The 15,681-nt window shown below is 45.9% G+C and overlaps 1 protein-coding gene across 2 annotated transcripts in view; it reads left to right on the top strand.

The window, feature by feature from the left end:
- Nucleotides 1-1,876: 1,876 nt before the first annotated feature.
- Nucleotides 1,877-15,681, top strand: part of slc7a14a (solute carrier family 7 member 14a) — a 19,322-nt gene continuing 5,517 nt past the window's right edge. The window contains exons 1-7 of one of the 2 annotated variants that reach the window (XM_055908678.1): nucleotides 1,877-2,095; nucleotides 8,725-9,084; nucleotides 9,268-9,453; nucleotides 9,542-9,778; nucleotides 14,053-14,270; nucleotides 14,517-14,663; nucleotides 15,470-15,678. In XM_055908678.1, the coding sequence (XP_055764653.1) occupies nucleotides 8,970-9,084; nucleotides 9,268-9,453; nucleotides 9,542-9,778; nucleotides 14,053-14,270; nucleotides 14,517-14,663; nucleotides 15,470-15,678 (1,112 nt within the window). In that variant the 5' untranslated portion in view covers nucleotides 1,877-2,095; nucleotides 8,725-8,969. Of the gene's footprint in view, nucleotides 2,096-2,138; nucleotides 2,400-8,724; nucleotides 9,085-9,267; nucleotides 9,454-9,541; nucleotides 9,779-14,052; nucleotides 14,271-14,516; nucleotides 14,664-15,469; nucleotides 15,679-15,681 lie in introns of those variants that run through there. The other variant, XM_055908679.1, reaches the window with a different exon arrangement.

Consider the following 15,681-nt stretch of genomic DNA (forward strand, 5'->3'; position numbering starts at 1 on the left):
AGCCATTAGAGCCGCCCGTCTGTCCCGAGCCAGTAGAGCCGCCCGTCAGTCAGGAGCCGCTAGAGCCGTCCGTCAGTCAGGAGCCGCCAGAGACGCCCGCCAGTCAGGAGCCGCCAGAGACGCCCGCCAGTCAGGAGCCGCCAGAGACGCCCGCCAGTCAGGAGCTGCCAGAGACGCCCGCCAGTCAGGAGCTGCCAGAGACGCCCGCCAGTCAGGAGCTGCCAGAGACGCCCGCCCGTCAGGAGCTGCCAGAGACGCCCGCCCGTCAGGAGCTGCCAGAGACGCCCGCCCGTCAGGAGCTGCCAGAGACGCCCGCCCGTCAGGAGCTGCCAGAGACGCCCGCCCGTCAGGAGCTGCCAGAGACGCCCGCCAGTCAGGAGCTGCCAGAGACGCCCGCCAGTCAGGAGCTGCCAGAGACGCCCGCCAGTCCGGAGCTGCCCTACAGTCCGGAGCTGCCCTACAGTCCGGAGCTGCCCTACAGTCCGGAGCTGCCCTACAGTCCGGAGCTGCCACTCAGCCCGGACCTGCCGGAGTCCCTCAGCCAGGACCTGCCGGAGTCCCTCAGCCAGGACCTGCCGGAGTCCCTCAGCCAGGACCTGCCGCCCCTTATCCCGGTGCCGCCCCTTATCCCGGTGCTGCCCCTTGTCCCGGTGCTGCCCCTTGTCCCGGTGCTGCCCCTTGTCCCGGTGCTGCCCCTTGTCCCGGTGCTGCCCCTTGTCCCGGTGCTGCCCCTTGTCCCGGTGCTGCCCCTTGTCCCGGTGCTGCCCCTTGTCCCGGTGCTGCCCCTTGTCCCGGTGCTGCCCCCTGTCCCGGTGCTGCCCCTTGTCCCGGTGCTGCCCCTTGTCCCGGTGCTGCCCCTTATCCCGGTGCTGCCCCTTCATTTAGGTGGGGTTAGTGGGAGGGTGGTCATTGGGAGGGGGATAAAGAAGCGGGGATTGATTATGGTGGGGTGGGGACCTCGTCCACCGCCAGAGCCGCCACCGTGGACAGACGCCCACCCAGACCCTCCCCTAGACTTTGTGCTGGTGCGCCCGGAGTTCGCACCTTAAGGGGGGGGTTCTGTCACGTTCCTGACCTGTTTTCCTTTGTTTTGTATTCATTTTAGTTGGTCAGGGCGTGAGTTGGGTGGGTTTGTCTATGTTTGTATTTCTATGTGGGGTTTTGTGTTCGGCCTGGTATGATTCTCAATTAGAGACAGGTGTGTATTGTTTGTCTCTAATTGAGTCATACAAAGGCAGCCAGGGTTTCACTGGTGTTTTGTGGGTGTTTGTTCCTGTGTCCTCACAGGACAGTTGAAGGTTAGTCACGTTTGTTGTTTTGTAGTTTGTAGTGTCTTGTTTGTTGTTTTTTCATTAAAAGATGGCTTATTTCCCTCAATCCGCATCTTGGTCCTATCCATGCTCCTTCTCGTCTAAGGGGGAGAACAACATTGACTACCTTTACAAATAGAGAAATCAGACCTTCCTGCTGAGTACCTGACAGACTACCATTTCTATAGGAGTAGTTAAAACAATCTATCAATGGAGCTTTTAGTAAATCAAAAAATACTTGATACAATTCAGTAGGCCTATCTATTGAATGTTAAAATAGGCTAGTTTACAGCATAGCAGGCTACATAGCCCTACAATAGGACAATATCAATTTGGTTAACGGTATCTTGGGTAGCGTAAACAAGCGCTCTTAGAAATGATATAGCTAGCCTATGCATCTCTCCGTTTATAGGCTATTGAACGGGGACGTGCGGAGGAACCGCGACCCGCTTCAGAGGACGAAAGTGACGTCACGAAGTGCCATTCGACTGCGGGAGGGGGATGGGTGGATAACTAAATAATAGATTACTGGTCACGTGGTGTAAGCAGGCTTCTGAATGATTTAAAAGGCTCTCGCCTCCCACCGCCTCCTGGTGATGCGCGAGATGCTGCTGCTGCTGAAGAGAGAGAAGGAGAAGAGAGAGAGGGAAGCAGAGAGAGCGAGAAAGGGCGAGCGAGAGAGGAGAGAGAGGGAGAGAGAGACTGCAGCAGCAACCGACATGGAGCTCGAGCCTTTCCGGAGGAGAGCGAGCATCCTCTAATCTGCCAGGGTCACGGTAGAATACGTAAGTGAATTTGTTTCTCATCCTTTCTCTCCATCTCTGTCCCACTCGCACCCTTTCTGTCTGTGAGGTTTATGGGTGTGTGAAAATGGCGTATTCGACCCGCGGTGTGTATGTGTGTCCTGCAGTTGATCGGTTGTTGTTTGACGATAAAATGACTCCTTCTTGAGTCACACCTGCTCGGCGTGCGTGTGCGTGTGTATGTGTTCGGGGTGGAAACTCGCATCCCTGTTGCAGCTGCAGTAGACACAAGCGGAGAGAGAGGAGAGGACGATACGATTTCGTTATTACATTACCCGACATAAAGGTATTTGTTTATCAACAGCTAGAGTAAATGTTGAGATCTGCCTGATATCATCACGTAGCAGGCTACATCTCATCTGATCGCTATTTTATCATAGAAGGACCTCTAGATAGATATAAGGCTACCCTCTGCTGTGTGTGTGTGTGTGTGTGTGTGTGTGTGTGTGTGTGTGTGTGTGTGTGTGTGTGTGAGTGAGAGAGAGAGACTGTACGAAATGGATGCTTATCATCCGATTTATAGCATCATGTCTGCGTGTGTAGGGTGCACGCCCATGTGCACGCCTATCTGCAAGAATCAGTCTGTCTTTTTCTATAGATGATAGCGTGCGTGTGGAGGGCGACATCTGAACTTGTGCTGTTGGGGAAACTCTTGGGAGCAGAAACCAAACACGGCTAGCACATAAAACCAAGGTTAAAAGAAAAAAACTCAAATGGAAGTAAATTGCCGCAGAATATTCTCCAAAAAGAGTAGCGGATAGCAGGGTGGAGGTTGGTAGTTGGGAGCAGATTTTTTGGGAGGTACAGCTCGTTTAGTATAGCATAGGATAGGGTTGGTTAGAGTAGGGTAGGATAGGGTAGTGTAGGGTTGGTTAGGGTAGGATAAGGTTGGTTAGGGTAGGATGGGGTTGGTTAGATTAGTGTAGGATAAGGTTGATTATGGTAGGATAAGGTTCGGGTAGGGTACGATAAGGTTGGTTAGGGTAGGGTACGATAAGGTTGGTTAGGGTAGGGTAGGATATGATTGGTTAGGGTAGCATAAGGTTGGGTAGGGTAGGATAAGGTTGGTTAGGGTAGGGTATTTACTGTATATTATTGTGTTATGACTTTCCATCCTCTCTGGGTTTGAGCATGAAATAGATGGTAGAGAGAGAGAGAGAGAGAGAGAGAGAGAGAGAGAGAGAGAGAGAGAGAGAGAAAAAGAGAGAGGGATCAAAGAGAGCTCTGTAACTGCAGTATTGTCATCAGAGCCTTCACACACATTGCTCTCTCTCTCTCTCTCTCTCTCCCTCCCTCCCTCTCTCTCTCTCTCTCTCTCTCTCTCTCTCTCTCTCTCTCTCTCTCTCTCTCTCTCTCTCTCTCTCTCTCTCTCTCTCTCTCTCTCTCTCTCTCTCTCTCTCTCTCTCTCTCTCTCTCTCTCTCTCTCTCTCTCTCTCTCTCTCTCTCTCTCTCTCTCTCTCTCTCTGTCTGTCTGTCTGTCTGTCTGTCTGAGAAGCCAAAAGCTGGAAACATTGATTTCAATTATTTAGGGCTGAGGTTTAAACACACACACATGCACACACAGATGTTGAGACAGGTCTGTGTGTTAGAAAGCCTGGAGCCTGAGAACAAGCTAATCTCTAATGACATGTCATGAGAGTTGTCCCTTTCTCTCCCTCCCTCTCTCTTGCTCTCTTTCCATCACCCATTCCTCCCCATGTTCCTTTTATTCCTCTACCACTCTTCCTCACCCACTCCCCCCTCTCTCTGCTCTCTCACTCCTTTACATCTCCCTCGCTCCCTACATCTGTGTGGTGCTGGCCGTGGTGCTGAAAGCAGCAGTCATTAACTTCTCTAGGATAGGTGGGACGGTAGCGTCCCACTTGGCCAAAATCCAGAAAAAATGTAGCGCGCCAAGTTCAAATATTTTACTATAAAAATCAACACATGAAAGACACAAAATTAAAGCTACACATGTTGTGAATCCAGCCAACATGTCTGATTTCAAAAAGGATTTACGGGGAAAGCACACCAAACAATTATGTTAGCTCAGTACATAGCCCAGGAAAACACAGCCATTTTCCCAGCAAAAGATAGTAGTCACAAAAAGCAGAAATAGAGATAAAATGAATCACTAACCTTTGATGATCTTCATCAGATGACACTCATAGGACATCCTGTTACACAATACATTTATGTTTTGTTCGATAATGTGCATATTTATATCCACAAATCTCGGTTTACATTGGCGCCATGTTCAGAAATGCCTCCAAAATATCCGGAGTAATTGCAGAGCCACGTCAAATAACAGAAATACTCATCATAAACTTTGATGGAAGATACATGTTTTACACAGAATTAAAGATACACTTGTTCTTAATGCAACCGCTGTGTAAGATTTTTTTAACTTTACGTAAAAAGCACACTATGCAATAATCTGAGACGGCGCTCAGATTTAACAACATTTCTCCGCCATGTTGGAGTCAAAAGAAATACGAAATTACATCATAAATATTCCCTTACCTTTGATTATGTTCATCAGAATGCACTGCCAGGAATCCTAGTTCCACAATAAATTGTTGTTTTGTTTAATAATGTCCATTACTTATGTCCAATTAGCTACTTTTGCTAGCATGTGTAGTACACGTGTCCAAACGCTCGCGCAGATGCAGGCAAACGTCGGATGAAAACTTCAAAAAGTTATATTACAAGTCGAATAAACTTGTCAAACTTAGTAGAGAATCAATCTTCAGGATGTTGTTATCATTTATATCCAATAAGGTTCCAACTGGAGAATTATTTTCTTGTTCTCTATAAGTAATGGAACGCATGGCGATATCATGAGGAATGCGCGTGACCAAGAACTGGCAATCTGCCAGACCACTGACTCAAACACCTCCCATCCGGTCCCACATAACAGTATAGGCTTCATTCAGCGTTCTACAGACTGTTGACATCTAGTGGAAGGCGTAGGAAGTGCAAACAGATCCATATATTACAGGGAATTGAATAGGCGATGAGTTTAACAATGACCAGTCTCAGAATTCTCACATCCTGTTTGGATTTTTTCTTAGGTTTTTGCCTGCTATATGAGTTCTGTTATACTCACAGACATCATTCAAACACTTTTAGAAACTTCAGAGTGTTTTATATCCAATAGTAATACTAATATGCATATATTAGTATCTGGGACAGAGTAGGAGGCAGTTCACTATGGGCACCCAATTCATCCAAAAATGAAAATGCTGCCCCCTATATCAAAGAAGTTAACAGGAATTATAAACTGGGTGGGTCAAGCACTGAATGCTGATTGGCTGACAGCTGTGGTGTATTAGACCGTATACCACGGATAAGACAAAACATTTATTTTTACTGCTCTAATTATGTTGTTAATCATTTTGTAATAGCAATAAGGCACCTCAGGGATTTGTGGTATATGCCCAATATACCACGGCTAAGGGCTGTATCCAGGCACTCTGAGTTGAGTTGTGCCTAAGGACAGCATTTAGCCGTGGTATACTGGCCATATAACACACCACCTCGGGCCTTATTGCTAAAATATGGTATTGATGAAGTCTTGATAATAGTCATGTCTATTATGTTGTATTAGTTTACCTACATTCCCGTCATGCCAAGGAAGATCACAAGATGAGTTTAACCCTGATGGGGATACCAGTTCAATAATTCACCTCCTGTCATGGCTAGATGTCACGGGGAGTAACATCGACTGCTCCCTATAAGCTTGTTTGTAATGGATTTAGATCAATCATTCTGTCAACAGGTGTGTGTTTGTGTGTGTGTGTAATGGTGAAACATCACTGAGCCACAGGTTGCAGCTGTGTGAGTGTTTGTGTGTTTTTGTGTTTGTGTGTGTGTGTGTGTGTGTTCCCTTATACTGTGTGTCTGTTTATATCTAAATGTTTGTTTGCGCAAAGTGCCCTTTGCTTGATTGCTTGATAGATTGTCGTGTGTGTGTGTGTGTGTGTGTGTGTGTGTGTGTGTGTGTGTGTGTGTGTGTGTGTGTGTATGTGTGTGTGTGTGTGTGTGTGTGTGTGTGTGTGTGTGTGTGTAAGTGTGTAAGTGTGTGTGTGTGTAGATGATCTCACAACCCTTGTTCTATTGCATGTGTGACTCACCCTCTCACAAGAACACACACAACCTGATTTGGTTTGTGAATGGGAGATCGCCGCACTGACGTCACAGAGCCTGTCTGTGCATAAAAGCTAATACAATCACCTCCACACACACACACACCATCACAGAGCCATCTGCATCTCCGTCATCAGCAGCACACCCCCTACCAGACGACAGGCCGCGTAAATATATAGTGAGATAGAGTGCGAGAGGGGGAGAGGGGGGGGGGGGGGGGGGGGGTCAAGTGTGGGAGGTGTTTGTTCCCATTATACTGTTATCTCTGTGATCTTACTGCATGTGTAATGAAAGGAAATGAATGGGCAGACTTTAACTGTAGTTTAAAATAATTACTCTCCTCTCCTTCTCTTCTTTTGTCTAATCCTTTCTACTGGGGAGAGGGGAGGAAGACTAGAGTTTTACCAGATCAGGCCATGTGGTCGGGATAAACTCTGGGCCCTAGGGATGTGTACAGCGTATTGGTGTGGTTACCAATCCTTTTAGATATGTGTCACAGTTTGGCAATATGGTTACCATGGTTATCAGATACAAGGCCATCCAAAGGAACACAGATATAGAGGTACAGAGAGAGAGAAAGATGGAGGGCTGCATTCCAGCTGTCTTTCCCACTCTCACTACACTCTTGAACTCAGCACTGGAGAGAGAAAGAGAGAGAGAGACTGAAGGAAAGGAAGAGAGAGAGAACCTTTCTCCTGAGTCCGGTCCTATACTCAATGATGACATACCCTCTCTCTGACTCTGACCTACTCAGAAGTCCAGTGGTTGCCATATCAGAACATTACCGGTTGCCAGATCGTACTGGATCGGTTGCCAGATTGGACTGAATGAGTCCTCTTAGCTTTATTAAGGTACTGAGTTCCAGAAGCTGAATCAGGATGTACGTTCTGTCAGTCAGACAGAATGTTGGCTGGAACACACAGCTAACCACTCTCTTACAACAACAAATCACGCTCATTGATTGGCCTATTGAATAACAATCATTTATTATTATGGTGGATGACTAGGATGACAGACAGATGGATGGACAGGCATACCAACAGGCAGACGGACGGACAGACAGACCGATCGACAGACAGAGGACGGCTGGACATTGTAATGGGCTGTTTACACCTGTTCTTCTAGTTAGGGAGGACAGATCCTATTGCATTGTGTTTGAGATCAATACTGTGTCTGATGGGAACAGATGAGCAGTTTTATCCGTCTGCTGCTCATCCCTCCATCATCATCCCTCCTTTCTTATCCTTTATGTTCTATTATCCACAATCTGCAGGGACAATAGCTGCCATGCCCACCGCTCTCCTGTATTGTGTCTTGCTTTGTGGTTAAACTGAAACGCACACACACACGCATGCACGCACGCACGCACACACGCACGCACGCACGCACGCACACACACACACACACACACACACACACACACATACACACACGTACAACCACTGTGGTTAAACAGCTGGGTAATTGCAGGGCTCGTTTAAGTGGTTGATGGCTGAGAGGCGTGTGTGTGTAGTGTGTGTGTGTGTGTAGTGTGTGTGTGTGTGTGTGTGTGTGTGTGTGTTTGATGATTGAGAGGTGCGTTGGCCCACTTTACATAAATGATTTCTCCCCCTCTTCCTGAGTGCAGACAGGGGGGAATAATAGAGAAATAAACAGAGAGAAAGAAAGAAAGCTCATTGAAAGAGGGAAAGAGGTTGGCAGTAATAGCAGTCATCAGAGCAGGTTATTTTCCTACCCGCACATACTGACTATGTATTAACTCCTGTTCACTTTAGACCAACTGGTTTTATTCAATCATCTTCTATGAGTGCAGCCGGACAGGGGATTGGTTGATCGAAGGTTGAATCCATGACTGTGTCTCAAATAGAGCCCTGTTCCCTCTATAGGGCTCTACTTTTGACCAGTACTCTGGACTAAGTGCACTATATCGGGAATAGGGTGCCATTTGGGACGCAACACCCTGTAATTATTTGTCTACGGGTGTAATTATATTGTGTGTGCTTGTGTGGGTCTGTAACAGAACAATGTGTTCTGGAGGAGTGGAGTCCTTACAGTCCATCAGCTCTGAGTTCATCTCAGGTCAGATCTAATCAGGAAGTGATGATGACTCAGGAAGTTACAACACAACACAGTCATTTGGAACACACGCACGCATGCACACACACATACACATACCAACGATTATGAACTGTCATCTATGGCGTGGTGTAATGAGATGGTTGCTATAACAACAGGTTGACAAGGACCAGCTGATAATTAGTTCTCTGTTTTCAGGTAGAAACTCATTCTGGAACACACACCTCGCTGTGTGTATGTGTGTGTATGTGTGTGTGTGTGTTTACAGTAAAGGATGGATAACCAGCCATATCTTCCCCAATGTGACTGTAACTGTCAAACAGCTGTGGACAAGACACAGACATGGTGTCATATGTTGTCAGCTGTATTGTACTGTATGTGTAAAAACATGGGGTTTCCTGTTACAGATGGACACCTGAGACAACAGACTACACTTCTATATCACCATGAGGAACTGCTGACATCCCCCTCACCTGACTACCAGAGAGAACACACTTTCTTCCTCCCATCCTCTCTCCCACTCCGCCCGTCTTCACAAGGATAAGTGTTATTGTCGAGAGTGGAAAAAGTGAATGTCAGAGGACAAAATAGAGAAAAAAGCTGAAGCCCTCTCTTGACCCTTGATCTCTAACCCCTGACCTGTGACCTCAGTATGTCAGGTCTGCGTGGTAAGCTGCAGCGTGTCCAGTGGCGGGCAGGATGGCACTCCTTCACCTCCAGAGTCCTCAGGACCAAACCGGTAGAGAGCATGTTGGACTCTGGGACAGGTAGGTGTTTACAGGGGGGTCTCTAGGGGTGTGAATGAAGGTGGGAATGTGTGTGTATGTGTGTGTGCAGGGTGGGGTATGTGTGGGTATACAGTGTATGTGGATATATGTGTGTGGGTTATATTAACGTGTGTTTTATGTTAAGGTGTGTGTTTGTATGCTAATGTAAGTGTGTGTGCACAGGTGGTACAAGCAGCCATGGCACCAAACTAGCGAGGGTGCTGTCCACGGTAGACCTGGTGTCACTAGGGGTGGGCAGCTGCGTTGGCACGGGGATGTACGTGGTCTCTGGGCTGGTTGCTAAGGAGATGGCCGGACCTGGCGTCATCGTCTCCTTCATCATCGCTGCTGTCGCCTCTATACTGTCAGGTAATGACACACACACGCACACACATGCACACAAACACACACACACACATACACACAGCTGCATGATATTTGTGTGTCTCCCCTTCAGGAGTGTGTTATGCTGAATTTGGGGTTCGCGTTCCCAAGACAACAGGCTCAGCCTACACCTACAGCTACGTGACAGTGGGGGAGTGTGTGGCCTTTTTCATTGGCTGGAACCTGATCCTGGAGTACTTGATTGGTACAGCCGCGGGGGCGTCAGCTCTCAGCAGCATGGCGGACTCACTAGCCAATAAAAGCATCTCTACGTTTATGACTACGCACATCGGAACACTCAATGGCCTGGGTGAGTCTGGAGGGAGGGGTTGGAGAAGGGAGGAGGGTGTGTGCTGTATATTTGTGTGGGTGTGTGTGGTGTTTCCAGTAGCTGTGACATAATCTTCCCTGAGACCTGGGCTGTGTCCAGCGTAGAAATGTTGTGCGATGAACAGCTATGCCTTTCTGACAGGCAGAGTAATAGTACAAGTCAGTAGGTTTCACCTTCCTGAATGTGAGCCTGACGTCTAGAGTGGCTAGCAGTATAGAAACAGACAGTGAAAGCTCATTCCTCAACATAACAGATGATCACTACTTTTTCTGTTTGTGGATTGTAGCGAGGGTTATGCTACGGTGTTGTGACAGTTGTGTGACAGCCTAGGAACTGTGGAAACAGACAGAGGGAGACAAAATATATCTAACAGGAAAAGGAAATGGGAACTTTCCAAAAGCTGGCCATCTAGCCTGCCATCCATTCCCTCTGCTCACACACATGCACACACACTTACACACACACACACACACACACACACACACACACACACACACACACACACACACACACACACACACACACACACACACACACACACACACACACACACACACTCACACACTCACACACTGTTGGCACGGTGCATGACTGTTGACAGTGTGTGTTCATGTCTTTTCTGCTGTTTCAGTTTTGATAATGGTGGGGCCCAGGTATCTAATGTAAGCTCTGTTACAGTAAGCTATTATATAAGCCCTCGTGTGAACCATGTTTCTTATGCTGAGGTCTATAAAGCACTAAAGGCTATAGAGTAAAAAGTCTGCAGGTCCAGACAACCTGGATCCCTACCTCTTAAAGATAGCAGCTGCTATTATTACTGAACCTGTGGCTCACATTTTCAACTTGAGTCTTTTGACCAATTCCATACCCAGCATTTGGAAACCAGCTTATGTCCTCCCACGGCTAAAGGGTGGAGATCCCTCAGATGCTAATAACTATCGTCCTATCTCTAAACTCCCAAACAATTTGAGGGAGTGTGTATATGCAGCTATTCTGTGTTGAGCGGTTAACAAAGAAATAGGTTCTCCTATATGCTTAATTTAGAGTTATTTATGTACCTTTAGTTGTGATATAAATGTTGGCCTGTATGTTCTGATTTTTAATACATTGTAAGGCTGCATGATGTGACTCTAATGATGATTTGAGAAAAGTCGCTTGAAAGGCATGCTTTGCTTTGTTTTTTGCACAGGCTGTGCACACTTCATCAGTCTCTCATTCACAATTTGACCAGCACTTAATAATGCCTCGAATTTCACGAGGCATGCCCTTTGTGGCCGTAATGCACCCTAAAAAGAATCAATGCCTTTTGCGGCCCGGAGTGCTGCATTGTGCTCTTCTCCCTGAGTGTGCTGCGTAATCCTAAGAGCCTCTCCCTCACATGGCTCTCCATCACCTGATCGGGTCTTTCTCACAGGCTACAAGTGAAGACAAACACACCAGGGACGCAACTGCACGCGTCCTTATCCAATTCCGAGGTGCATATTGAAGATATTGGAAGAACTGTCCACATTTACTTTTCATCAGCCAACAAGATGAGTAGGCCTAACGAACAGCAAAAACACTAGTCTATGTCAATCAACTATCCCATAGACCAAAGTTGACTTATTCTCTTCTGTGATATAAATAAATATTCCAAACAGTCTGGGACAGTTGTGGGATGCGATAGATCCCAAATTAATACAACCACTAGTATAAAAAAAAAAACTTTTTTATGCAATGTGGCTGATGGAACAGATCAGAATGTTTAAAATGTTGATAAACTACTAGGCTATTTCTTCACATTATAAGCCCAACAATGCGTAGGCTATAAGAGCGAATGTTCCAATAGTGGAAAACACCATTATCAAAAGTGATCACAAATGCAATTATGCATGTAATGCTTTTATTATAAAGGTGCATTTCTATGGTGAAAATTATCTTCCCCAAACTTGAAACTCAAACGCTGCTTATATATGACAGTTAGGCTCTACACCCCTTGTAAAGCGCATTAATGTGCTTAATTTTAATAAGTTATTTGGCCACTTTAGTTGTGATACAAACCTTATTAAAACATATAGGCTTATGGGCTAGGCTACATGAGGTGTGCGACTATGATTCGAACAAGTCTCAAAAAAAGGCATTGTTTCTTATACTGGGCATCATTCACAAGTGATAATATGTAATTCACAAGTGACAGGCTAATATTGTCACCCATCACTCTATTCTGGATTTAATATTGTCTTTATATTTATAAATATATGTGTGAAATTTGTTTTGATTTAGAATGGACCATTATCATGCACCTGTATCGAAAAAGGGGCAGCGGGAAAAATATTTAATCTATGCAGTTATATAGCGAATGGAGGACACTTTGGTTTATTTTCATGCCAGCCAAGTAGGCTATACTCCTGTTGTAAAGAGAAGCAATGTGTTTAATATTAGTAAAGTTGAGAAATAAATATAGTAGGTCTAGCCAATAGAAAGCTGATGGGATCCTCCTCTTTTTAATAGAGGCCATCACTCTGTTTTCTACCGCATTTGCATAGCCTATAGAAATGTTGTGCAACATGAGCTCATGGGCTCTCATGAAGTGTTTGATTAGATTTTCGAATACATTTGCATTAATGTCAGAGTGATTACAGGGACAATAGATTGCTGAGTACCAGGCAGTTAGCAAGTTTGGTAGGTTACTAATGAACATCAGCAACATCAGAGCTTGGAGAAGCCTAATTACCCTGACTAAACGGTCTTGTGGAATTTGACTGCCTTCATGACTCGTGACCACCGGCGTGGCGGTAATGTGGTCACCGCAACAGTCCTAAGCGAGGTTCAGTCTGGCTTTAGAATGGGGCACAGCACCACAACTGCAGCTATAGAAGTGGCAAATTACCTCATAAATACACTTGATAAAATGCAGTATTGTGCTGCTCTGTTTGTTGATTTATCAAAGGCATTTGATTCAGTTGACCATGAATTGTTCCTAGCTAGACTCAGTAACATCGGTCTCAGTGATGGGGCAGTAAATTGGTTTAAGAACTATCTTTCTGGTAGAACACAATATGTATATACTGACAGTCACAAGTCTAGCTTTCTTGAGATTAATAGAGGTGTCCCCCCAGGGTTCCATTTTAGCTCCTGTGTTGTTCTCAACTTGTATTAATGATTTGGGAAATGGGATGCAACCAGCAAAGTTACATCTATATGCAGATGATACAGTTATATATTAATGTGTTCCTTCTCTGGTTCAGGCTGTTGAAAAGCTCCAGACTGCTTTTCAGTCACTGCAGGCCTCCTTTTACGGTCTCAAACTGCTCTTCAATGTACAAAAAAATAAATTCATGACCTTTATCAGAGCTCGCACTCAGCCAGAGAAGGTTAGCATTGCCACATCTGGTGGCTTATCTATTGAAAAAGTGTCATCCTACAAATACCTAGGTATATGGTTGGATGACAAGTTGTCCTTTTTATAATAAGACTTGCTTCCCACTTCTGGCTAGAAAGAAGCTAGTTCAGGCCACTTTTCTCTCTGTCATTGATTATGGTGATGCAGCCGCTTTATTACAAATGCCAAGTCACTCACCCACCAGTGCACCTTGTACCAAATGGTAGGTTGGTTATATGCGCAGAAAGCTACATTTGTATGTTCATCTACAAAGCCCTTTTAGTCTGGTCTCCTTCACCACCAGCAGTTACCATACCCGGTCTGCTAGGTGGTTGCTACTTAAAGTCCCCAGGACATTTACAGTATAAGGCAAGACTGCCTTCTCGTCTTGTGCACCAGTAGCACGGAATAGTCTACAATCCATCCATCCTTCATCTAGATATGTTAGTGCCACTGAATGAATGCATTTTCTTTATGGGAGACTCTGTTACAGAGGAGTGTAAAATGCTTTTTTTAGGCTGGATCATGTTGTTGTATTGTATTGTTGTATGTTTTAATTCTGTAATGTATTGATTGTTGCTGTCTTCTTGGCCAGGTCTCCCTTGAGAAAGAGACTCTGTGTCTCAATGGGCTTTTCCTGGTTCAATAAAAAATGTATGTTTACCTCTCGGTGTGGTGTGTATTTAACTCTCCCTCCCACCTCCTCCCTCCCTCCCTCCCTCCCTCCCACCCTCCCGATCCCTCTATCCCTCGCTCTCTGCTCCCCCTCCCTCGCTCTCCCCATCCCTCTCTCCCTCGCTCTCCCCTCTGCTCCAACTCTCTCCCTCCCTCCTCCCCTCTGCTCCCCCTCACTCATCCCCTCCCTCCTCCACTCCCTCCGCTCCCTCTCTAGGTAAAGGAGAGCAGTCGTACCCAGACCTCCTGGCCCTGCTGATAGCAGTGATAGTGACAGTGATCGTGGCCCTGGGGGTGAAGAACTCAGTAGGGTTTAATAATGTGTTGAATGTGATCAACCTGATGGTGTGGGTCTTCATGATGGTGGCCGGACTCTTCTTCGTCAACGGACACAACTGGGACGATGGAAGGTTCCTGCCCTTCGGGTGGTCAGGGGTGAGAAACACAAACAGACTCATATACATATGCACATGCTATTACACACATACATTGGTAGGCATGCAGATATGCAATGAATTTTGATATTCAACTACTCAACTTCTCCTAGTTTACTAGCTAGGTGTAGATAGCTAACTAGCGGCTAACTCGAGCTCAACTGTTGGTGGAATCATAATGCCAAAAGTGATTGTGTTTTAACACAGCCGTTAACCTCTGTGTCTCCTCTGTGTGTGTTTATACCAGGTGATGCAGGGAGCAGCAACATGTTTCTATGCCTTCATAGGGTTTGACATCATCGCTACAACAGGAGAGGAAGCCAAGAGTCCCAACACCTCTATACCCTATGCTATTACTGTTTCCCTCATCACATGCCTTACTGCATATGTCTCTGTGAGTACACACACACACACACACACACACACACACACACACACACACACACACACACACACACACACACACACACACACACACACACACACACACACACACACACACACAAACACACACACACACACACACACACACACACACGCATACACATACACATACACATACACACACAAACACACACATACACGTCCATGCCCTATTCGGTGCAAATGACATCATTTGCCCTCAAGAGTTTGTCGGAATAAATGATTTCTGGTTGGTTGGACTCTCTCTATGTATGTCTGTGGTTTAAGATATAGACTCTATCTATATACTCCATGGTTTAAGATATAGACTCTATCTATATACTCCATGGTTTAAGATATAGACTATCTATATACTCTATGGTGTAAGATATAGACTGTCTATATACTCTATGGTTTCAGATATAGACTATCTATATACTCTATTTTCAGATATAGACATGGTCTATATCTCTGGTTTAGGTTAGGTTGTTGATCTGTCAGTAAGAGATGGCCTTTTTATTCCTGTCTCTCTCTTCCTCCATAATCTCTGCATCCTAATCTCTCTCTGATCTCTGATCTGTGACAGATGGCCGCATGACTTCACACGTCAGTTTACGTAGATCACAGAGGCGCAGTCATGCACGTGCACACACACGCGCACAAACACACACCCACACTCACACATATACAACCACACTCACTAGAGTTAGTTTGGGCAGTGATTGCACACATGCACACTTGAGTTTATCTTCATAACCCTGTCTCTGTCTCTGTCTCTCTCCCTCTGTCTCTGTCTAGGTATCAGTGATTCTGACTCTAATGGTTCCCTATACAGAGATCGATGCAGACGCTCCCCTGATGGAGATGTTTGCTGTCCATGGCTGTTATTTTGCTAAGTACATAGTAGCAGTAGGCTCTGTAGCTGGCCTCTCTGTCAGTCTCCTGGGCTCTCTGTTCCCCATGCCACGAGTCATCTACGCTATGGCTGGAGACGGACTGCTGTTCAGGTG

The sequence above is a fragment of the Salvelinus fontinalis genome, chromosome 41 (assembly GCF_029448725.1).
Source record: "Salvelinus fontinalis isolate EN_2023a chromosome 41, ASM2944872v1, whole genome shotgun sequence".
Classification (NCBI taxonomy): Eukaryota; Metazoa; Chordata; class Actinopteri; order Salmoniformes; family Salmonidae; genus Salvelinus; species Salvelinus fontinalis.